At 46.4% G+C, this 24502-nt stretch overlaps 2 protein-coding genes across 7 annotated transcripts in view; one reads left to right on the forward strand and one right to left on the reverse strand.

The window, feature by feature from the left end:
• The window catches only part of Atg4b (autophagy related 4B cysteine peptidase), a 39524-nt gene extending 36397 nt beyond the window's left edge, over positions 1–3127 (reverse strand). Inside the window, exon 1 of one of the 3 annotated variants that reach the window (XM_075952053.1) lies at positions 2972–3127. In XM_075952053.1, the coding sequence (XP_075808168.1) occupies positions 2972–2981 (10 nt within the window). In that variant the 5' untranslated portion in view covers positions 2982–3127. The remainder of the gene's footprint in view (positions 1–2971) is intronic. The other 2 variants (XM_075952055.1, XM_075952054.1) reach the window with 2 other exon arrangements.
• Thap4 (THAP domain containing 4) overlaps positions 3104–24502 on the forward strand; it is a 42239-nt gene continuing 20840 nt past the window's right edge. Inside the window, exons 1-2 of one of the 4 annotated variants that reach the window (XM_075952049.1) lie at positions 3104–3634; positions 5823–6952. In XM_075952049.1, coding sequence (XP_075808164.1) covers positions 3141–3634; positions 5823–6952 — 1624 coding nt within the window. In that variant the 5' untranslated portion in view covers positions 3104–3140. Of the gene's footprint in view, positions 3635–5822; positions 6953–20710; positions 20804–24502 lie in introns of those variants that run through there. The other 3 variants (XM_075952051.1, XM_075952050.1, XM_075952052.1) reach the window with 3 other exon arrangements.

Consider the following 24502-nt stretch of genomic DNA (forward strand, 5'->3'; position numbering starts at 1 on the left):
CTTCTAGAAGAGCAGCAAGTTAGTTCCTTAACCACTGAGTCATCTCTCCAGTTCTCTAACTCACTTAACTCTGAGGTTCTTGGGCACACCAACCTCCCTGGTGCTCTTCCAGCAGTTCACTTACGTCTGTCTGTCTGTCTGTTTTGGTCTTGGTAAGAATGCACTTACAGGCCGGGTGGAGTGTTGCACCATTGCCTTTAATCCCAGCACCCAAATAATCTTTCTCCATCTTTGCATTAAAAAAAAAAAAGAAAGAAAAAGAAAAGAAAAACCAAGGTAGGCAGTGGTGGTACAGGCATTTAATCCCAGCACTCAGGGAGGCAGATGCAGGCAGGTCACTTGAGTTCAACAAGGCCAGCCTGGTCTAGAGCTAGTTCCAGGACAGCTAGGGCTGTTACACAGAGAAACCCTTTCTCAAAAAACAAAAAAAGAATGCACTTTCAGAGAGCTAGAGGTGGATAAATGTAAAAGGGTTTGGAGTGAGGAGAAGGAAGGGGAAAATAATGAATGAATCTCAAAAAATTAAAAATATACTTTCAAAGTGCGATTTTTCTTGGCTATCCTGCTACAATCCCAATCCCCTATAAGTTGGCCCACATCACTCTCCCATATGAGCACTATCCAATCCTACACACTCCTGGTCTCCTGCAGAGAAGGTCAGCTACTTCAAGTCACCATTTTTCTTTATGGTCCACTTTTTCTAGTCCAATGTCTAGATTAAATTCCTGACACTCAAGGAATTTATAACCAAGTAAGGTGGAGCATGGTAGCTCACGCCAGCCTGGTCTACAGTGAATACTAGGACAGCCATAGTTTGGACACAGAAGGAGGGAGGAAGGAAGAGAGGGAGGGAGGGAGAAGGGAGGGAGGGAGGGAGAAGGGAGGGAGAGAGAAAACACAATTAGAAGAACAACTAGTCATATTACAATGTGGAAAAGGCAGAATTTTCAAGGACCCCCCTCCCCAGGTATTAGTGGGTAGACCATAAAAGGCCATCAAGCAAGCACTACATCAGGAGAAAAACTGCCCCATCATACCCTAAAAAAATTGTGTTTTTATCAGCACTAACACAGGTCTTCAAACACAAGTGTCTTTTTGAGTTTGATCTGTCAGCAGCATTCAATACCCACTTAAGGTCCCATATGGTGTGGGGTACTTTGATAGCACTCTGACACTCCTGAGGCTGCCCAACAACACTATACCTTGAATCAGAAGACAGAGCCAGCACCTAGCCGACCAGAATTGGCCATAGATAAGCCAGCAATTTTGACAGAGAAGACATCCAGGAAAGAAAGGGCAGGGGACTGGAGCCTGAGTTTCCTCCTAGTTCTGGGGCAAGAGATGAGAAGTATGTAGCGGGGTATTAAACCAAAAAAGCTAAGTCAGGTCGATGCTCTGAACTAGCAGGTTTTTACCCCAGCCTTTAGCTCCGGAGTCTTATTGATAAATAGAAAGATAAAGACTTAATGCAGCTGTCCGGACAAGAAGCCCTGCCAGGCTAAGGCGTGAGAGGCCAGCAGGCTTTAAGGAGGGCGGGGAAATGTGTGTAGGCTGTAGGCTATAATTAAAATAACAATAGACTCACGTGCGGCCGACAAGCCAGAAAACTTCACGTAAATGACTACGCAGTAATGTGCTTAACTTGAACCATTTTCACCTTAAAGGTAATACAACTATGAAATTCCATCTTAACGTAAACATCTCATATTAAGAGCTTTAGGTATCTAAAAAACATCTACAAAGAAAGTGGAATTGAGTGGTGCTCATCTTTAACCCCAGCACTGGGGAAGCACAAGCAGGCAGATTTCTGTGAGTTTGGGGCCAGCAAGGTCTACAAGTTCCAGACCAGACAAGATTGGTTTAAGACGGTAAGGCACTGTCTTAAAAAAGGTGGGGGATGAGGGATAACTAAAGAACTCTATGTTTTATTCACCCCATACCTCCAGCAAGCATTATGACAGTTTCAGTTATCCAGTCTTAAAAAAAAAAAAAAAGCTAACTTCACAAATTTACACCTGGTTCATGCTTCTTGGGGAGTGAAGGTTTCTGCTTCCTCCAGCCATTTAAAACGCCGAAAAGTAAGACGCCACAAACTACTGAGATGCGGATTAACGGTAAGCACCACTCCCAAGAAAGAGTCAATTTCATCTCTGGTGCAGCTGTCAGTCAAGATAAACACCAAAAGCAATGCCATTCAAGACAGGTACAATTAAACCAGGTGGCAGGATTCCTTCACAAAGGAGTGGATTTTTGAAGACAAAGCAGCTCTTTAAAAAATTAATTAAACAAATGAAAACTCTAATGCTGATGGGGGAATGAAAGAGAGATCCGTTGTGGGGGGGGGGGCGTGGATATTTTTAGGTCTATTAGCAAACGATGTATTTGGTAGATTTACATCTCCAAGACCAGCTCGCCTGGAAAAACAAAGACCCGTACTCTCTCGAGCTTCGGAAGCAAGAGCCAGTTAAGAAACACCACCCACACTTCACCCGGTATTAGGACGCCAAGAAATCAAAGTAGGATGCGACTGAATCACGCTCTCTAGCCGCAGAAACAGAAGCGTGGATCACCTACACAGGTTATCGAACTTTAAAGACAAAAGATGTGCATCTTGTGACTGCTGGAGCATCAGTCAACAACTTGACAGAAGTTAAAGAGCTCGGCTTCCTCGCTCGGGCAAGGAATGGCCTAGCTCCGCGACGCACGGGTCCGCCCCGAACACCAATGTGCCGGCATCCTGACCGTCCCTCAGGCTCCCTGCCTTCCCTCCCAGAGCCGGGAGCCCGCAGGCTAGGGCGCTCCCCGAGGGCCTCAGCGGCATCGGAGGCCGCGCCGTTGATGGGTGACCCCGAGAACCGGGTGCGGAGCGCAGCGGGGAGGCGCGGTCCGCCCTGCTAAACACACCGGCCTCCGCCCCACCGGGCGGCCTCAGGAGCCCGCCCGCGATGGGGCAGGCGCCCGCCCTCCTCACCTGCGTCCATCTTCCCAGTCGGGTCGCCGACTGACCGTGGTGTCGCTCCGACGGACTACTGCGCGACACGGCGACGGGAAGCCGCGGTAGCCAAGCGCGGCGCAGCGGAAGCGCGGGCGTCGCCATCTCGCCGTACGGCGGTGGGAACGCGGGGGCGGGGCCTCGGCGCATGTGGGTCCTGACCGGACCCGATCGCCCCGCCCTCCGCCGCCCCTTCGGAAGCACCCAGGAGCCGGCCCGAGCTGCGCTCGTCCGGCGCAGCCATCTTTCCGTACAGACGGCAACCCGCGCATGTCTCGGTACGGACTCGCCGCCCGCTGCGGCCACGACGCTCGCGCCGTGGCCCGGCCGCCCGGGCGCAGCGTGGTGCGGGCGGCAGCGCGCAGCCATCTTGCCGTACGGCTCGGCCGCGGCCCACGTCCCGAGCCGTGTCGCCGCGCTCCCTCGGGGCGGGTCGGACCAGCGGGCGGGCGGCAAGGACCAGAGACTGGCGGCGCCTACGACCGAGGCCCGCAATGGTGATCTGCTGCGCGGCCGTGAACTGTTCCAACAGGCAGGGCAAAGGCGAGAAGCGCGCTGTCTCCTTCCACAGGTACGCGGCCCGCCTCCGGGTCCGCCACGCCCCCGCCCGGGCCGGGCCCGTGGGGAAACTGAGGCCGCGCGGTGGGTCGGGCTCGGGGGACCGGGTGCTGGGGGACGGCTAGCCGAACGCAGCTGAGGTGGGTGGACGGGTCGTGGATCTTTGTGACCTTGGCCCGGACCGCCGGCTCTGGGGACCAGCGCGGCCATGCCTCGGGTAAAGCGGCCGAAGGGCCCCCGCCGCCACCTCCACCCACCGGCGCCGCACTGATTTGGGCTGGCGCTGCCAGTTTCAGGAGCATCCTGCAAGGGCGCTTTCTCGGGTTAATTCTGCTCTTAGGTTTCGAGCGGTTCTCCGCTCTTGCCTCGGCGGGGCAGCTCGCTTGGAGGTGTGTGGCAGGAGTGCGGCCCGGCGTACGCAGCTCTACTTCCTGCATCCATAGCCCACATCGCTCTCCTCCGGGGGTCCTGCGGCCAGGGCACTGGCACTGAACACCTCCCGCATCCTGCATTCCGGTAGAGACCAGCGGGAGGACCGTGGAAGGGCTTTCTGGACGGGTCTCGGGTGGCCCCCGGGGCGGGCCGCGCCTTCCTAAGGCTTTCAAGACTCCCCATTTCAGTAGGTCCTCTCCTGTGATTTCCAGCAGGAGTGTACAGCGAGCGAAGGGACTCTGCCTTAGAAGCCGCTTCGCACGTCCTACCTCTTGGTACTTGTTAAAATTTGAAGATGGGAATGGCACGTGTCTGTTGAAAGTTCACAGGGTTTCATTAAGTCTCGGGTCTTTGGGGTCTGGTTCAAAAGAGAACCTAGTAATATTAAACAATCTTACAAATTAACCAGAATGTTTCCGTAGCAATTCTAGTTAAAACATGCCCCAGAAGTTTTGTTAACAATTTTTGAAAAGGAGGCAGAGTTGCAAGGACTACGGCTTAGCATTCCTTATGTGCTAACATCGGTAGACGGTACCCGAATTGGGGGCGGGGGAACTTGAGGAATCAAGCTCACAACACGGTGAGAAATAGAGTTAGAAGGTCGCGTTGCTTAGAACATCCAGATCCATCCTGTTAGGGCCGGTCTTGATCCACAGCTGTCTCCTGAAGGCTGGAAGACTTCAGGTGGATCGTGGCCACCAACCCTACAGACCCTCCCTTAATAAGTGATCAGTAAATAGCTTCATTAGAAGAGGGAAGAAATTAGGTATGTTATTGAGCATCCCTGTTTTTTCATTTTCCTTTTATGACGCATACAACATAAATTTGCCATTTTTATTATTGGGGTGTTTTGTTTTTTGCTGTTTGTTTTTGGTGTTTTGAGACAAGGTCTCATTGAATAGCTTTGTTGGCCTAGAACTCACTGTTACAGTCTGTGCCAATCTCAGACTGACAGCAGCCCTCCTGCCTCTGCCTCCCAAGTGCTAGGATTATACATGCACGACACCACAAGCAACTTTTTATTTATTTTATTTTATTTGAGACTCTACATAGCCCTGAACTCACTGTATAGACCAAACTGGCCTTGAACTCTCAGAGGTCCAACTGCCTCTGCCTTCCAAGAGCTATACTTCTAATCTTCCAGTTCCTTTCCATCTGTTTCTTTTCTTTCTTTTTTTTTTTTTTTCTGAGACAAAATCTCAGGCTAAGGATGTAGCTAAGGATGACGCTGGCCTGAGTCATCCCACCCTCCCCACCTCTTGAGTACTGGAACTACAGGTATACACTGCAACCCCTGGCTCACCATTAGTCTGGAGCTTTGGGGCTTTATGCTGAAGCAGTTTCTTAAAGCTGGCTGTTGCCTCACTACTTGAGCCTCAGCTGTGCTTGTTATTTAGCTGAGCCTCAGCTATTTCCTGGTGTCTGGCTCCCAGCTCCGTTGCCTTGCTTCTCATTAGGGTTCTAGCAACCAGACCCTGCTTTTCAGGTACTGGAAGATTTGGTCAGTAGTCCACTTGGGAAAGCTATTTCTGGTTGTCTGGGTTCTACCTGCTGTCTCTAAGCATCCTTTGTGCCCACGATCAGTTGCCACACCTAGGAGGAGTGTCTTTAGTTCCTCTCTACCCTATAGACTCAGGGTCCTAAAGATATACAGGAGGGCTTTCTCCTTTCCATTTCAGTAATGACCTGCAAGACGGTCCTGAAACCCTTATGAGTTTTTAAGTGGATGACATCAGTATGGGTTTGGATGCCTGCAACAATACTTGATTTGCTGTTATCGATGATAGTTTTAAGGAAGGTCATCTCAGTATTTCTAAGTACTTTGTTGTGTGTCCTGCAGGTTCCCCCTAAAGGATTCCAAACGACTGATCCAGTGGTTAAAAGCTGTTCAGAGGGATAACTGGACCCCCACAAAGTATTCGTTCCTCTGTAGTGAGCATTTTACCAAAGACAGTTTCTCCAAAAGACTGGAGGACCAGCATCGCCTACTGAAGCCCACAGCTGTGCCCTCTATTTTCCACCTGTCGGAGAAGAAGAGGGGGGCTGGAGGCCATGGCCATGCTAGGAGAAAGACCATGAGGGGCCACACAAGCACAGCAACAGGGAAAGGAGCCGTAGGTTCCTCACTGCCTTCAACAGATAACTTGATGGCCAAGCCTGAGTCTCGAAAGTTGAAGCGAGCTTCTCCACAAAGTGATGCCGCCCCCAAGGCCACTCCAGGTGCTGTCAGTCAGGAGCAGGGGCAGTCCCTGGAAAGAACTCCAGGAACTGGACTGGCCGTCCCTCTGGCCACCCACCAGAAGGAAGCAGAAGTGTCTGCTACAGAGGCTGACCACCAGAAGGCCTCTTCCTCTGATGATGCAGGTGGGGCAGACAAGAGTGGCATCTCCATGGACGACTTTACGCCCCCGGGATCTGGAGCTTGCAAGTTCATTGGCTCACTTCATTCTTATAGTTTCTCCTCCAAGCACACTCGAGAGAAGCCGTCTGTCCCCCGTGAACCCATTGACCGAAAGAGGCCCAAGAGAGATATGGAGCCAAGGTGCAGTGGGAATAGTGTGGCCCAGAGTCCCCCAAGTTCCTCACTTACAGCCACCCCTCAGAAGGCTTCCCAGAGCCCCTCTGCCCCTCCTACGGATGTAACCCCAAAGCCAGCTGCAGAAGCTGTGCAGAGTGAGCACAGCGATGCCAGTCCCATGTCCATCAACGAGGTCATCCTGTCAGCCTCCGGGGCCTGCAAGCTCATCGACTCTCTGCACTCTTACTGCTTTTCGGCTCGGCAGAACAAGAGCCAGGTGTGCTGCCTGCGGGAGCAGGTGGAAAAGAAGAACGGAGAGCTGAAGAGTCTCCGGCAGAGGGTCAACCGCTCTGACAGCCAGGTTCGCAAGCTGCAGGAGAAGCTGGATGAGCTGAGGAGAGCGAGTCTCCCCTACCTCCCCTACCTAAGTGGCCTGCTGCCCCCCAGCCATGGTCAGTACTTAGCCGGTGTGCTCCCTTGCCTTCCTTACTCTGACTAGGAGAGGTTGTCCTGCTGTGTGCCTGATGTCTCTGTGGGCTCCACATTCCTTGTGATCTCATGACTATGCTCATTGGCCAGGGAACCCAGGGTATTGGAGACCTAGTCACAGGAAAGGCCTGTGTGCTGAAGATTTAACAGTGCAAGTTGCCGGGCGTGGTGGTGCACACCTTTAATCACAGCACCCAGGAGGCCAGGGCAGGTGGATCTGAGTTCAAGGTCAGCCTGCTATACTTTAGTTAGTTCCAGGCTAGCCAGGACTGCAGAAAGCAGTGGTTCTCAACCATCCTAATACTGTGTGACCCTTTAATAGATAGTTTTTCATGTTGTAGTGACCCCCAGCCATAAATTATTTTCATCACTACTTCATAATAATTATAATTTTGCTACTGTTAGAAATCTAATATAAATATCCTTTCTTTTTCCTTTCTCAGTGTAGCCCTGACTGTCCTGGAACACTGTAGACCAGGCTGGCCTTGAACTCAGAGATCCTCCTACCTCTGCCTCCCCAGTGCTGGGATTAAAGGCCTGCGCCACCACTGCCCTTCATGTATCTGTTTTCTGATGGTTTTAGGCAGCCTCTGTAAAAGAGCCTTCAATCCCCCAGAGGGGTCACAACCTACAGGTTCACATGTTGAGATCCACTGCCATAGGGAGCTTTTTTTCTTTTCTTTCTCTTTTTCCTTTCTTTTTTTTTTTTTCTAGCTGGGCTTGGGGTTTGAGACAGGGTCTCACTATGTTGCTCTGACCATCAGACTTGACAACAAGGTCTCTTTGCTTTTTGAGCCTTCTCACCTGCCCCTTTATTTTACTTTTGAAAACTCATTTCTAGGCTGGGCATGGTGGCACATAACTATAGCCCTCAGAACCTGGGAGGTAGAGGCAGGTGGATCTGTGAGTTCAAAATCAGCCTGGTCCATATAGGTCCATGTCAGCCAGGACATGAGACTCTTATCCCCAAAAATAAAAAAGAAAAAAAAATGATTTTGATTACTCGGTATTCCTTTACAGAGTAAGGATGCGTGGATAGTGTTCAGTGCATACAGAAAATTTTTCTGACCACATTCGCTTTGTCAGTATCAACCTTTGCCAGTACAGGTGTGATGGATCGGTCTGCTAGAGCAATCTTTAGGGCCTCCTGACTCTGGAGAGAGCATCCTAGGAAGAGCAGCCTCAGTCACAAGCTCCTTTTGTAAACCCTCGCCCATAATGTTGCTTTTGGTGCCCTTTTGCTGTGACCACTAGTAGAGAACTTTCTGAGTAATTAGCCCTGGCTCTGTCTACATTGTTTCTGTTGTTATTATATTATTATATTGTTTCTTTCTCTTTGTTTTGGTTTTACTTATTCTGACTTCTGCAAAATTTCCTAACCTAAAACCTGAAGCTGAGGCTGTGAGTCTTTTCTACCTGAGGGCCCATTCTGGATTGCTTTATGCTACATTCATTCGTCACCAATACTTCGTCATCTCACTCTTGCGTCCTTCTTAATCCTAGAGCTATTTAAATGGTGACAATGGCTCTGATGTAAATAGGTTAGTAGAGGGGAAGTCATTTTTGGAGTTATTTTAAATTTTATTATAATGAGATTTAATGCTATGTCATCTTTAAGCCTGCTTTTTAAAATGTTGAGATTTCATTGTGGCTAGCACAGTGATTTGAAAGTGGATCATCAGACCTGTCAGCAAGTGTCTTTCCTTTTGACTTGAGTTCAGAAGAAAGTGTCCTCTCTCCTGGGTGGCTACAATACATTGCTCTTTTCCTGACTGAGTCTGAGACCTTGGCCTCCTGTGAGTTGGAAGAGTGTTGCCTAACTTCTGGTAAGGTATACAGTCAACTGATTTCTAGAAAGGCGAGGCACTCTCTCAAACACCCTCCTGCGATTCCAGAGGTGCCTGTGTCCTCTGGGTGTCTGTCAAATTAGTTTGGGTTAATCTTTTGAGGTTGGGTCTCACCGCGTAGCCCAGACCGGCCTTGAACTTGTGGTTGTCCTTCAGCCTCAACTTCCCAAGTGCTAAGATAGCACTGAACCACCACACTTCTCTGTATTTGTCAAATTTTGCCTTAGATTTCAAACCCTTGTTAGGTGTGTACATCTTCCCGATGACCATGAGCACAGAAAGCCTTTCTCTCATGTAAAGACATCTTGTTTTTGAGATTCAGTCTCATTTTGCTCTCTGGCTTCATTCCAGCTTTCTGTTCTGCCTCAACCTCCAGTTCCCTGAGTAGTTGGAGTCTCCAGACTTTGCTTCTCGTTCAAGGCTTCCTCCTCCTCCCTTCTTTTCTCCCCTCTCACGGGTGTTGTTGCCAAGTCTGACCTTGAACTACTGGTCTCTTCCCTCAGACTGACAGGCGTGGGCAACCACACCCACCCACGTTACTTCTCTATTCCTTTCATTTCAGTCTTTTCACATCACTTTATTTCATAAATAAATTTTAATTATCTTTAAGAGTTGCTTTGTAGGGTCATTTAATCTGCTTATTATCATTATCAATAAGTTGGAAATTTTATTCTTAATTTGTTAACCTTTTCCTTTTTAGTTGTTAATATGTTTGATCTTGGAGATGGTCTCACACTGCCCTAGCTAGCTTGGAACACAACTGTGTAACCCAGGCAACCTCAAACTCAGCAGTCCTCCTGCTTTGGCCTTTGAGTGTTTGCAAAACCTGAACCACCAAGCCCAGTTTGTTACTCTGTTTTAAAAACAAACATGCAATCCTGGGTGGGGTAGTCAACATACTTTCAGGACTTGAAGACAAATTCAAGATTTCAAGACCATACTGGGCTATATGATATATGAATTGTGTGTGTGTGTGTGTGTGTGTGTGTGTGTGTGTGTGTGTGTGTGTGTGTATGTATGTGTGTGTATGAGTGCATTTATGTGTAACATTCCTCTTTCTGTGACTGTAAAGAGCTGATCAGTTACCATGCCTTAGCCTGTTAGATCAGATAGATAGGCTAGGGTTTTGATTTGTACTGCTTGAATTTTCACCTCTTCAAGTAACCATTAAATATTTGGTATTAAAATTAATATTCTGCTGGTTACTTTATTCACCACTGTGTATGTATTAAAGTTTGTCCTTTCTGGAAATATCTAGTGGTTTATCGGATTTTTGTTTGTTTTAGTTTTTTGTTGTTGTTTTGTTTTTAATTTATTAGCAGGGGCCAGAAGAGGGCATTGGATCCCCTGAAGTTAGATGCATGCAGTTGTGAGTGGTCAGACATGGCTGCTGGGATGTGAACCAGCATCCTCCAGAAGAACAAAAGTGTTCCTAGCATATCATTAGCCTGGCCATATCATTAGCCCTTTGTTTGTTTGTTTGTTTTTGAGAAGGTTCTCACGGCTTGGCCTGGAACTTGTTGTATGGAGGTTGTCTGGCCTCAAATTCACAGAAATTACCTGCCTCTTGATTACTGGGATTAAAGGCAAGTGCCATCAGGCCCAGCATCTGGTCATTCATTCATTTATTGAAGTTCTTGTTCTAGTGCAGTTTTGAGAGAGGGCTGATTTGATTGGCAGGGTTTGTTTTTGTTTCCCCTTAAAAGAAGCTTTTTCAGTCTGATTTGAAGGAATTATTCTGCCTCTTACACCAGTTGCCTTATCCATGACTTGCCTCTTCTTCAAGCGTAGTAAGAGTTCTTTTGTTACCTGTTGTGTCTGCTTTGGATCTTGTCACTCTTGTGTGTTCTTTGACCTAAAGACTCAGGTTTTCAAATGTGAAATTTTGTTGTTGTTTTTTATTCTGTCTTGGTGTGTTGGAAAAGGATTGCTGGTCTTATTCAACTTTACTCAGTGAGTTAGAGGATTCCCTCTGCTGTGTAGGGACAGTGCCCAGGGCTTCCAGGAGACACAGAGGAAGTAGAAGTCAGGCACGGAGTGGGGCCTGAGAAGGAAAGGATGTAGAGTAGAGTCTAGAGCTGGCCTGAGCACCAGGGAGGATGGTACCTCCTCCCCCACAGAAGCCAAGGCCTGGGGCACAGGCATGGAAGGCTTAAGATGCTTTCAGGTACCAGCACAGGACTTTGAGCAGGACCAAGCCTAAAATTGGGGTGTGAGGTCAGAGTGTGTGGAGGACTGGGTAAGGGACTGAGCAGACTTCCTTTCCAGAGGGGGTTAAGAGGGAAAAGGGCTCTAGGCAGTGTGGGAAAAGGTGGTTGTTTGTCTCCGGTCTCACCAGGGCTCTAAGGGTGGAACCCAGTGCAAAGGTAGTGTAGGAAATGTGAGCATTGACGCAGAGCCAGCGTCAATAAGTAGACAGCAGCCTGAACGGCCATGGCCCGAGGGAAGAGAACTGTTGTTCAGGCGAGGATCCTACAGGCCCTAGGCAGTGTGAGACTGAGAGCCCAGAAGCCTGGAAATGGAAATGGGATGGCGACCAGGGGTCAGGCAGTCACTGCCCATCTGACTCCAGCAGTGAAGCCAGGCCCAGCTTGTGAGCCTCCAGGAAAGCAGGAGGTTCTGGACGGAGCTCTTGAGAGGATGCCCACCTTGTACCCCAGCTCTGTCAGGGCACCCACTGTTGGTTTCTTGCTCTGACCTCTCTGCTCAAATGGAATCCTCCACTGGAGAAGGAGTGCCCTGGCTACTTCTTAGGTTTAAGTGAAGAGGGCTGTTGATATTTGTTCATTCCTTTACTAATGGACAGCTTACCCAAAATGGAGCATCTGGGCACATGGGCTTGAGGCTGGAGCAGACTGCTCTCCAGAAGTATGGCAGATTCTTCCTCTGGGACAGGCTGCTAGCATGTCCTCCAGCTTCTCAGACCCTTACTCCAAGACCCAGAAAATGTCTGTTTTTCTGCAGCGTTTTAGAGTAATGTTTTCTGTCTTTGCCTGCTTATCCCCCTCCTGATTGCCACTACTTACCTTACTTTGAGTTATCTGTGTTGTAGTTTTTTATTTTATTTTTTACATTGTATATTATTCTGTGTGTGTTGGCACTTGATAACACGGTGCATGTGCGGCGATCAGAAGACAATTTTTAAGTCAGTTGTCCAGCTATCTAGTTTTCAAGGCAGGATTTCTCTTGTTTCTGCCATTCTCCATGCTTGCTGACTGAAGGGCTTCCAAGTGAGTCTCTTCTCCCTTATCCCATCTCCTTTTAAGAGTGTTGGGATTTTTAATGCACGCGTACACACACACACACACATACACACACGTACACACACATGCACATGCAAGCTAGGCTAACTGACCAGCAAGCCTGTCTTGGTCAATGCAATTGTGCCACCATTCACAACTGCTTTTTTTCTTTCTTTTCTTTTCTTTTTTTAATTTGGGTTCTAGCAACCAAACTCTGGTTCTCATGCTCCCAAGGCAAGCATTTTACTGACTGATAAATCTCCCGCTCTCAGTCCCGTATTAACTAAGTTGTTCTTTCCCTTTTTGTTGAGCTTTATAAATGCTTTGTGTGGTTTAGATATGTCTTTCAGGAGATGATACTTTGCAAAGATAACTGCTCCCAATCTGATCTGTCTGTTCTCTTAACTGTGGGCTTTGGCAGAGTGGAAGCTGTCTCTTGGTTTGTAGGTTGGTTGGTTGGTTGAGGTGCTAGTGATTGAGCCGGTGGCTTTGTATATGCCACACATGTGGTACCCCCAGCGGTGTCCCTAGCCATGGAGTTTTCAATTTTATTTTTTATTCATTTTATTTTATGTTTATGGTGTTTTGCCTACATGTATGTCTATGCATGCCTAGTACCCACCAGAGCCAGAGGAGGGCATTTGGATCTCTTGAACTGGAGTTACAAACAGTTGTGAGCCACCATGTATAGTGCCAGGAATTAAACCCAGGTCTTCTGAAAGACAACCAGTAAGTACTCTTAATCACTGGGCCAGCTCTCCAGCCCAAGATTGCAGTGGGTTTGTTTGTTTGTAGGTTTTTTGTTTTGTTTTGTTTTTATTTTTTTTCGGGATAGGGTCTCACTGTAGCTTTGGAGCCTGTCCTGGAACTAGCTCTTGCCTCAAACTCACCGAGATCTGCCCACCTCTGCCTCCTGAGTGCTGGGATTAAAGTTGTGTGCTACTACCGCCCGGCAAGATTTCAGTTTCAATGAAGTCAGTGTGATTTCTGGAATCTGGAAGTTCTGCTACTCAACACTAACCCCTTCCTGCCCCCAAAACAGAGGTTAAAGAAAGAGACAGTTTTTTAATACAGATCCAGACTGTGAAAGATGGGGTAAAATGTTCATTATCATCTCCCTTTTTTTTTTTTTTTTTTGTCTCAGAAATATGTATGAGATGGTGGACTGGAAATTTAGGAATTCTACCCTTCTGGCTTGGCCAGGCTCTTTGTCTCCAGACCCATTACTTCAGTAGATGTTTGCTAAGGGCTGTTTTGTCCCCTCTCTCTGGCGATCAGGGTCAGATCTGTACTACTACTTGTCTATTTACTGATTTGCAAGTATGGAAGGGCTAATCAAAGGTGGGACTAAGTGCAGCTAGTGTAGGTCATGCTGATGCTGGACGCTGCCTTGCATTTGAAGCCACCCTGGGAACTTAGAAGACCCCATGAAAAGGACAGGTTCTCAGAACTGTTACTTTGGTTTTTATTTAATTTCATTTTGGATTTTATTTCTTTGTGTTATTTTCTGTTTTCCCGTCAGAAAGGAGTTCTTCCTTAGCTGAGCTGAGTGGGCTGCTGCGGCCTGCTCATTCTCTCTTACCAGCTTATGTGGGTCATGCTTTTGTTACTACTGCTAACAGCTCTTACCGAATCAAGGTTACCTAGATTTTCTCTGTTTCCTCCAGGAGTTTTATAGCTTTGTATTTTTACATTGGGGTCTGCGGTCCATTCTGCGATAACTTTTCCACCGCAGGAGCACTATAGTAAGCACTGTGGTAAGACTGGACGTGGACTGCTTCACCAGCTTTACTTTAGTGTGGTGTTGACTGTTTCAGATTCCTTTACCTTCCCACATGCTCTTTAGAACCATTCTGTCACTGTTCCCAGAATATCTGGTGGCACTCAGACAGGCCCAGCGCTACATCTGTAGAGCAAGTTGGAAAGAACTGACAAGCTAACAATATGGTTCTCCATAAAATTCTGCATTATTTAGAGTTTATGGTATCACTTACCTAGGTTGGTACTTTTCTTCAAAATTTAAACATATTTTCATGAAAATATGATATCTGGATAGGTAAAGGTCCTTGTTGCCCAGGCTAATGACCTGGCTTTCGTCCTTAGACCCCACAAGGTGGAAAGGAGAAAACAGATTTCTGCAAGTATCCTCTGACTTCCAGATGGCACATGGGTGCTCACAGACATGCACGCATATACACACTAATAATTAATGTTTAAAATGCGTACATAAATATTTCATTAGATTTGTACCTAAATAGTCCCTTTTTAACACAAATGTGAATTTTATTATAGGTTTAATTATAAAATTCCAGTTGTTTATATAGAAAAGTGAATAATTTTTATACATTAACACTGTATAGTCCTTGCTATAATTACACTTTAGTCCCAGAAGTTTTTTGTACAGTCTTTAAGTTTCTTACAGTCATAATTGATGGACAAGGACACTTGTATTTTCGCTTCCAAAATCTGTGTTTTTATCTCTGTTTCTTACTCTGAATTTCCTTTTCTTCTGTTGCACTAGCTGGGACTTCCAAAATGACGCTAAAAAGCAGTGACCATAGGCAGCATCTTTGTATTAGTCCCGAGCTTAGAGAAAGCTTCTCCCCATCTGTACCTGTCATTGTAATACAATAAGAAATATCCAGGCGCAGAGCTCCGAAAACTCTGCTCCTTCGGGATTGTGTGTTGGGGATGAGGGTAGCGACTTCCAGTGAGTCCTGTCAGTCACACCTGCGATGGCGCATCTGTCCTTGACAGGTCAGGGAGGTCACCAGGGGAACCAACCGAGTGCTTGGAGGGGTGGAAGTGAAAGCTGCCCTGAGGTGGGGGTGGGGCTGAGCTAACCACCCTTGCCTTTGTAATGAGGCCCCTGAAGAAGTTCACAGAACAGGGCTGGCAAATAGGAGGAGGTGGTTGAGCAGGGCTTACAGGGGAGGACAGTGAGGCTCTGCACTCACCTGTAGTCTTGCTATTTAAGTTTGTTGTTTGATGGCCCAGGAGGTCATCTTTTTTGGTTGCTATTCTGTGTGAACTTGAGAACAACTTGTAATTTGTTGTTGGATAGAGCAGTCTTAAGATATTAGTTATGGCCCCGAATCACTGATTTTACCCCCTGTTGGATCTGCTCTTTTCTGGCAGAGGTCACTGCTGTCTGCTTCTCCCGCAGTTCTCTCTTGTGTTTGTCTCATGTGTGAAGGACTCGGCTTAAAGACTGGCCCCTTCACTTCGGAGACTTCTATTATGTAATGCCCCCTTATGCCTGGCCCCGAACTCAGATCCCCTTGCCTCTGTCCCCTAAGTGCTGAGATTAAATGCATCCTCCATCCCCACAAAGTGTTAGCATGACACATCTTGTTTTTCTTGCTCTTCCTATGCAGTTCACACTAACCTTGAACTTGAAATTCTGCCTGAGCCTCTGAAGTATGAAGCAAAAATATACAAGTTCAAAGTCAATTTGAACTACGTAGTAAGACCTTATCTCAAAAAAGAAGAAAGATGAAGAAAATTATAGGCAAAAAGAGAAGAGAGACTTTGTCTTTTTTCACGTATGCTTGATGTTCTTGCTCTGGATTTGGATTGGAGTTTCCGGCCTAAAGGTCTATTTGGAATACATTTCCTTAGTTTTTACTTGAAAAGGAGTCCTTGCCTCTGAAGAACAATTTCACTGGCTTCAGAATTGCAAACATTTTTAAATTATTATTTTTATACTGTATGTAACATGTCACACGCATGTGGAAGTAAGTCAGAGGACAACATACAGGGGCCAATTGGTCCCAGGGATCAAGCTCCTTTGCCAGGCTTGGTAGCCAGTACTTTCACTCCGTGGCCCATTTCTGAAGTCCTTGTCTTGTTTCAGGTTTTGGTGCTGTTAGGTGTTATGCTAGAAGTGATGAGCCCAAGGAATAGGGATAAATAAAAGTTTTACCAGACCGGAATTGATTACCTAAAGAACATACTATGGACAGAAACACCGTGCATGAATTCGCAGAAGGAATAGCTCCCTGAGGGGAAATGGCTACTTTTAGAGCAGTTAAGGGAAATCTCCTGGGCTGTTTGTGAGGGTCTTATTTGAGTAAGAAGAGGGCAGCACTGTCTTGTTGGTAGGAAATCTTACAATACCACTTGTCTTCTCTGACACGAGTTAGCAGCTAATTGTTTGTATAAGATAGCACAAGCTGGCTCTTTTTAGATTTTTATTTGTTTATTATGTATACAGTGTTCTGTCTGCATGTCTGCCTGCATGCCAGAAGAGGGCACCAGATCTAATTATAGATGGTTGTGAGCCACATGCGGTTGCCAGGAATTGAACTCAGGACCTCTGGAAGTACAGCCAGTGTTCTTAACCTCTGGGCCATCTCTCCAGACCACAAGATCGCTCTTTTAAAAGTTGTTTTATTACATTTAATTGTAAATTGTAAGTATGTATGCATAAAAGCACAACAGTGCGCATTTGGAGGTCCAAGGACAACTTGTAGGAATCAGATCTTTACCATGTGGGTCTCAGGGATTGAACTCAGGTCATCAGGCTTGGTAGCAGCCCCTTTACTCACTAAACCATCTCAATGGCCCCACAAAATATTTTTTAAATCAAAACAACTTTTTATCAGAAATGTGTTTCTGAACATATAACCTTTTCTCTTTTCCACACTTGTTTCTTTATGTCGTACTTTTGTTTATAAAATCTCTGATATAATGTATATATATATATATATATATATATATATATATATGACACAGACCACATTTGATCACTTTTTTGTTTTTTTTAACCAAAGAGATCTTGCTAGAAGGTGTTAGTGAATAAACTGTTACTGGCTAAAATTTTTTAATATATAGCCTAAGTTATCTGGTGCCTTTTTGTTTGTTTGTTTTTGTTTCTCAAGACAGGATTTTTCTGTGTAGCCCTGGCTGTCCTAAAACTTGCTGTATAGACCAGGCTGGCTTTGAACTTACCGAGAGCTGCCTGCTTGAGATCCACCTGCTTCTGCCACCCCAATGCTGGGATTGAAGGCATGTGCTACCACCGCCCTGCAAGGCATTGGTTTTTTGTTTTGTTTTTTTTTTTTTGGTTGTTGTTGTTTTTGTTTTGTTTTTGTTGTCTTTTGTTTTTCCAGACAGGGTTTCTCTGTCGCTTTGGAACCTATACTGGAACTAGCTCTTGTAGACCAGGCTGGCCTCGAATTCACAGAGATCCGCCTGCCTCTGCCTCCCGAGCACTGGGATTAAAGGCATATGCCGCTGCCACCAGGCAAGGCATTGTTTTTATAGTGCTAAATTAACCTTTTATTCTTAGAGACTTTTAACAAGGCCATGAAGGCTTGGATATAAAGAATCTGAGTCCTAACCATGGCAAAAGAGATCTAGTTGAAGAATACCATTAAGTGGCCAGCATTCTTGGTCTAGGAGTGGATTTAAAGGCCGAGTTTTGTTACAGAGGAAAATAAGGTTAATTTTGTTTTGTTTTTTCTTTTTGAGATTCTGAGAGTCAAACTTAGCCAGTGTTTGAAATTCTATTCTGGTAGTGAGTCAGAGGAGACAGAAGAAGACACAAGGCCTACAGTAACTCCTCCTGGAGGGGCAGGGTTTGCCCTGGAAGCGCCCTTGAGTATATTGGACCTCGTTCCCACATGTTGGTGAGACTCAGCTTCACTGCACTGACTCCTAACATCCCCAAGAGAACAGATGACATTCCAGTCCTCGGAGATGAAATGTGCTATCCCTCCATCTGCTTCCCCACAAACCAGCTGTAAGGGAAAGGGGGGCTCACTGTCCTGGAGAAATGAGACCCTGGCTACCTGTAGAAGTCTGTCAGGAAGGGGAATAGCAGGTGCAAATATGTCAGGCGTATGTTTTGCTTCTTTCCAATCAGTGTATGGAGAATGCCAGGACTGGAGAAAGAATGGGGGAAGAGGTCTGAGTCCTTATAGTATGTGGATTCACCCTATACAGTCTGCCACCAAAACCCCTTGGGTAGAATAGAAGGGCTGGGAGCATAAAAGTGTTTTTCTCTAGGTAAAGTCCCCAGACTTTGCGTAGTAACTCTCATTTGGGAGAAAGCTCAGTTCCTTTTATGATAGCCACCCTATCAGAGACATGAAGTGATGTTTTTTCCTGTACCTTTCATACTGTGAACCTACTAGGTTTCCTGGAGACAGAATGGGTAAGCTTCCTTGAAAATACAGGTAAGGAATTCAGGACTGAAGCCCTTAGCAGTCTCTTGGACCTGCTCCTCCACCTACAGTTCATATAAGTCCCTTGAAGTTCCTGCCAACCAGTATCGCCTGTAGTTGTTGTCTTCTTCTTCTTCTTCTTCTTCTTCTTCTTCTTCTTCTTCTTCTTCTTCTTCTTCTTCTTCTTCTTCTTCTTCTTCTTCTCCTTCTCCTTCTCCTCCTCCTCCTCCTCCTCCTCCTCCTCCTCCTCCTCCTCCTCTTCCTCCTCTTCTTCCTCTTCCTCCTCTTCTTCCTCCTCCTCCTCTTCTTCTTCTTCACTTTCTTATTTATTTATTTATTTGGGTTTTAAAGACAGGTTTTCTCTGTGTATCCCTGATCGTCCTAAAACTCACTCTTGTAGACCAGGCTGGCATTGAACTCAGAGGTCCACCTGCCTCTGCCTCCCCTTTGCTGGGAATAAAGGCGTTCTCCACCACTGCCTAGCTCTCCTGTAGTTTCTGTCTAGAAACACGGACTGGGCTGTGATTCCGTCTTAGAGAACTGTCAGTGGGCTTGGTTCCTGTCGGGTTACTTGTCTAGTTTCTTCTATATTTCTTGTAAGGTGGAAATATGATCACTATTTTTCTTCTCCACTCCCCCTTCTCTTTCTCTCTGTCTTCTGTAGGTGGAGTTTTCCTATACTACAGCTGCTTCCCAAATAACTGACACAGAGACTCAATATTAATTACAAATGATTAGTTGGTAGCACAGGCCTGTTTCTAGCTAATGTTTACACTCAATTAACCCATATTTCTTACCTGTGCTTTGTGACGTGTCTTGGTGCCTTTTTTCAGTACGACATGCCCATTTTGCTCTCTCTGCGTCTACCAGCAGCTCTCTCCGCCGCTCTTCATCCCAGTATCCTCAGTTTGATTGTCCTGCCTGACTGTATCCTGCTTTACTATAAGCCAGTCAGCTTCTCTATTAACCAGTGAGAGGAATATATAGTATTCACAGTGTGCAGGATTATTCCACAGCATTCTTCCTTTCTGTCTCTCGGGGGTTTTGTTGTTGTTTGTTTTGTGGAGTTTTTTGTTTTGTTTTTGAAACATGGTTACTCTACATAGACTGTCCTGGAAGTCACTCCATAGACCAGGCTGTCCTTGAACTCATAAACGATCCACCAGCCCCTGCCCCTCCTCCCTTCCCTCTCTCATTCTAAACAGATGTAATCCTGACTGGTCTATTGCTCCTAGTGTGTAGCTCAGACAGGACTCTGGCCATCTGCTTGCCTTTATCTTCCTAGTGTTATGATACAGGTCTATTCCACCATACTACAGCCATTTACTTCTCCTAGTTGAAACTAGAAACCCCCACATCGCTGTTAAATTTGGTTATTCATTGCTAATATGTGAGCAAGCTACTAACTTTAATAACTTGCTAGTGGTCTCACCCAGCTTTCTACTGCTGTAACAAAACACCATAGCCAAAAGTTACTTGGACAGGAAGAGGTTTATTTTGAATACCATACAGACTTGCCTACAGGCATTCTGATGGTGATTTTTCTCAGCTGAGGTTTCTCTTTCCAGATAACTTGCACTTGTCTCAAGTTGACAAAAAAACAAAACCAAAAAAGTAACTATTTATCAGAGTCTGTCATCCTAATAGTGCTCAGAAGATTAACTAGATAATCAAACATAATCTTTGCAAGCCTGGTTTATGTTTTATGAATTCGGGAGCAGTGTTTGTTCTGTTTTCCATTGGTCACCTCTGCTTTTCCTGTTTCTGTGTGTGCCCTTTCTGTTGTGAATGATCGATTGGACCTTGCTGTGTCTTGCTGCTAGTGGGACCCAGACCCTGCACCTCCTGCGGGAATGCTTCCCTTTATCCAGCTCCGTGCTACTGGCCTCTGCTGTTTTGTTTTTTTTTAACTTTGTAGTACTGTATGATTAGTGTCATTTTCTCTGCTTGCCACAACAGGAAACACTGTTATTGCTAACAAAGCAGTGATGTTAGGGTAAGGATCATGAAGGACTTTGTCCTCAGGTCCCAGCAAATATATCCACCAATGTCTTGTCACAGACTGAAAACCCTCATGTTTAAAGCTAAGCTAAGCAGAACAGCATTCTTGAAGACAGAAAAGTATGTTAAGAGCCTAAGCTCCTGGCAAACGTTCCTGAAGAAACAGCGTCTGTCTGTGCTTGCCCTACTGTGTTGTCCGATTTAGTGAGTTGGTTCCCTCAGCCAGTCAGTGAAAACAACAGAGGTGGGATCCTCACTCCTTGCTCTGGATGGGACAGTTAACTCTCTGGCCTGCTCCTGACTCATAAGATGCAGCTATTTCCAGAGCTCTGTTAGCTCTAAAATGCTGCCGTCTCTCAGGCTGTCTTTGTCTTCCACATTCTTCTGAGACTCGGTCTTTTATAGACTACAATTCCCAGAATGCTCTCTTAGGATTGGCATTCATTTCCTGCAATGCCATAACAGCCAGGTGCTCACATTTCCCGGCAATTGGCAGAAAATAACCTTGAGGAACCTTGACGGAGTGTGTCGGAGTTCAGAAAACTTAGGGATGGGTAAGCCTGCTTTCAATGTTTAGGCCACTTATTTATAGAAAATTTAAATTTTATTTTTGCAATTTAAGATTTTAATAAAAGAAAAATTAAATCAAAAGAAAATTCATAGAAAAACCTGTCTAGTTTTTTAAAAGAGATTGACAACTACAAATAGGCTAGGTTCTTATACTTTTTGTTTTGTTTTTATTTTCCTAATGAAGTTGAATTTATATACAGTAAAACACAAAGTTCTTGAGGCTGTAGTTTGATGGATTTCAACACATGCAGGCTCCGTAACTGGATATTTGGGCTGTAGAGTGATTTGATTGTCTTCACCCGCTGCTCCACACTTCAGTGAAAGTAAGGAGAGTGGCCAGGGCTGGCAGCAGTTTCCAGACAGGAATTCTGGGATAGGGGGAAGAGCAGAGAGAACAAACCAGCCCATCCAGTGTAGTCCAGGTGTACTGCCAGGGTGGGAGCATTGATTGTTTAGTGCCCTTATCCAAATTGGCATCCTTTAATAAAGGGCAGCGAGCTGGGAGGGCAGAGCCAGTGCTCAGTGATGACATGCTGCTTTTCAGGCTCTCTTCTACTCTGCACTTGTGGGTCATGAACCTCGGCACTCTGAACATCCTGACGTGTAGACAAGATGGTATGCCCTTCATTTCCAGTTATGTATTTCCTACTCATCAGAGAATCTCGTGGTCCTGTGTTTCCCTTCACTTGCCAAGTGTCACAGACCAGCTCATGAACCTTGCTCGCCTCAGGATTGGTGGTGCTGAACTTGTGTTTATTAAAGTGGCTGCCATAGCCTGCGGTGCATTTTCCCAAGTCCCATTGATTCACAGGCACTGCTCAGTGAGTGGGCTTTAGCCAGAACTTGGGCAAGGCGCAAGCTAGAACACCCAGCAGTCTCTTCTGCCTTCTTTTTGTTAGATGCTCAATCCATGCCGGGGTGCCAGTCTGCTGAGCAGGCCACTCTGGCAAGTATAGCCGGCCTGAGGCTGCTGTTGATCTTGGCCTTTGTCACCTACGCGTCTTTGCTCGCTCTCCTGCTCATCCCCTTCCTTTCCTTTGTAACCTCCCCACCTCCTCCACTTTCTTTACCATGTGGTATCCAGTGCGTTTTCTGCTTCTGGGTCTGATAATTCTGCCAGCCTCATCCCTAATTAATCGTTGCCCTGTCCAGGTACCCAGAACTCTGATTAGAGAAGACCTCTACCAGAAGCTGGCTGTGCTGATAGCCCTTAGCACAGAAGGAACAAGCTACAATGCTACTGAAAAGGACATCTGCAACCTGCTCTTGCGCCCAGGACAGCAGTCACAGCTAAGCCCTACCTCAGACCCACAGGCCCAAATGGCAACTCGTGTGCCCCCTGGGAGCCCTGCTCTCCACCACTACCTAGTCTCGGCCATTCAGCCCCTCAGACTTCGTTAACATCCTTGTTCCTTTTTCTTCCTTATAGTACAAGATGTTTCACATTTCCAGCTTCTCCGCAGCCTCCCTCTCTGGGCTTTTCCTGTTTGTCCCTTTGTAATAACTTTTTTTCCTACTTTCTAGAGTGCTTCCTAAGTTGTCTCCACCTCGTTTTCTTTTATGTGGTATGGGTATTTTGCCTGCATGTATGTGTGCAACACAAGCGTGCAGTGCCTGCAGAGCCCAGGAAAGAGCACCCCTGGGACTGGAATTGCAGACAGTCCTGAGTCACCGTGTAGGTGCTGGAAGCTAACCTAGGTCTCTAGGAAAGCATTCAGAATAGACTCTGCTCCTGAGCAGTGTTGGAAGAGGGGAAGCAGACACTAGAGATGAAAACCTTCTAGCTCTGAGGGCCTGGTTCAACCTGGCCAAGCTTTGCAGAAGTACATTTCCTGCCCTGGGTTAACAGATACTTTGCCGTGCCCACTTAGCTCTTCTCACAGGTATTTCATGTCAGGGTCTTGTTTGTTGAGCTAGTAACTGAATACTTCCTCAGTGGGAACGCTCCTGTAGCACTGGCTGCTTCCTGGAACCTGTTCCCAGGATGACTCTGAGCAGCATGAGCCCTGTTCTGAGATGTAGCTGAGCTCTCCAGACTGGTCCAGAGTAGCCAGGGGCTTTTCAGTCCTACCCAGAAGAGGAAAGTTAGATAAAGGAGGGAGCGCTAGGGAGAGCATAGTGGTACAAACATGTAGGTGGAGCAGCTAGAGCTACCAGCCCTTAGGCTTTCGGATACCACACCCAGCAATGCTGTGACTAACTAGTAGACCAGGCAGCCAGGACAAGCATCTGTGACTCATACCACCAGCTGCTACATTTGAACACATCTTTAGAAAGCGAGTTGTTTTCTTCAAAATCAGTATTTCTGGATTTCCTGAAATACTGAACTTAGAATGCTGCAGCGGTGGAGCTCTGTCCAGCCCGGCAGCAGACTCTGGACTGTTGGCTCATACAGGTCTCCACTTTCTTTTTTCTGTTCTTTCGAGACAAGGTTTCTCCATGTAGCCCTGGTTGGTTGTACTTTATAGACCAGACTGGCCTCAAACTCAGAGATAGTCTGCCTCTGCTTCCCAAGTGCTAGGATTAAAGATTTACACCACCAGTGCCTGTCACTTGAACTTCTTGATAACTTTAAGAAGGTAAAAGGAAACTAGTGTAACTAATTTTGTTGCTGTTGTTGTTTTGGTTTTTTGGGACAGGGTTTCTCTGTAGCTTTGGAACTCACTCTGTAGACCAGACTGGCCTCGAACTCACAGAGATCCACCTGCTTCTGCCTCCCGAGTGCTGGAATTAAAGGAGGCCACCACCACTGCCTGGCTCAGTATAACTAATTTTAATAATTATTTTATTTGGTGTCATTTTTTTAAAACACTGTCATTTCACTAAGTGCCCAGTCATTTTAAAGTTCTGGAATACTAGAAATTACTTTTCTGAACTGAGTTTTGGGAAGCCTGTGGATGTGTCTGAACAACCACCTCTCTGGTGCTACAGAGCTGGCCCCTCAGGTCTGTAGCGAGCATAGGGCACTGGCAGCTGAGGCTAGCGACAAGGTACTTACACCCATGTTCTTTCCTTGTGGTCTTGTCAGTTGGCCCTGTCTTCTGCTGTGGAGAAACACTGGCTTGCTTTCCCTCTGTGTAATGGGAGCCCTGGACACTGCATAAGAGTGGAACCAGGTAAAAGCTGCTCTTGAGTCTGCTTCTGTGGCCCAGGCTTACTTGTGCTGTACAGTTGGTAACCCGTTTGCTTTTGTGACTTAATAATGTTCGCTGTCTGGGCATGCTGTGCTGCATGTCTCTCAGCAGGCGTTGGATGTGAGTTGTGCTGTTGGCTGCAGCGCATAGTTAGGGCTGACTTTGGAGGGTGCTTCATTTCTGTAGGCCCTGTGCCTGGGGTAGAGCTGTTGCTGGGCCCTGCTCCACTGTCACCTTTTTAAAACTTTATTATTATTTTTTTTTAATCTACATCATCAGGTCCCATAGTTTGGACTTTGGGCTAGCACTCTGCCCACATCTGTGCTGGGAAACACAGCATGTGTTCCCATGAAGGAGCTGTGCTCCATTTGCTGTGATGCCATAGCTTCACTTTGACACCCTGTGGCTGCTGGTTGGGTATAGTTATTTTCCATTGCTGTGATAAAACACTCTGACTACAGCACTTAGAGAAGACAGAGTCTCTTTGGGCTTATGGTTCCAGAGGGATAACAGACTTTCATGGCAGGAGGTGGCAGGTATTGTGGCCAG

This window comes from Microtus pennsylvanicus, chromosome 17 (assembly GCF_037038515.1).
Source record: "Microtus pennsylvanicus isolate mMicPen1 chromosome 17, mMicPen1.hap1, whole genome shotgun sequence".
NCBI lineage: Eukaryota > Metazoa > Chordata > Mammalia > Rodentia > Cricetidae > Microtus > Microtus pennsylvanicus.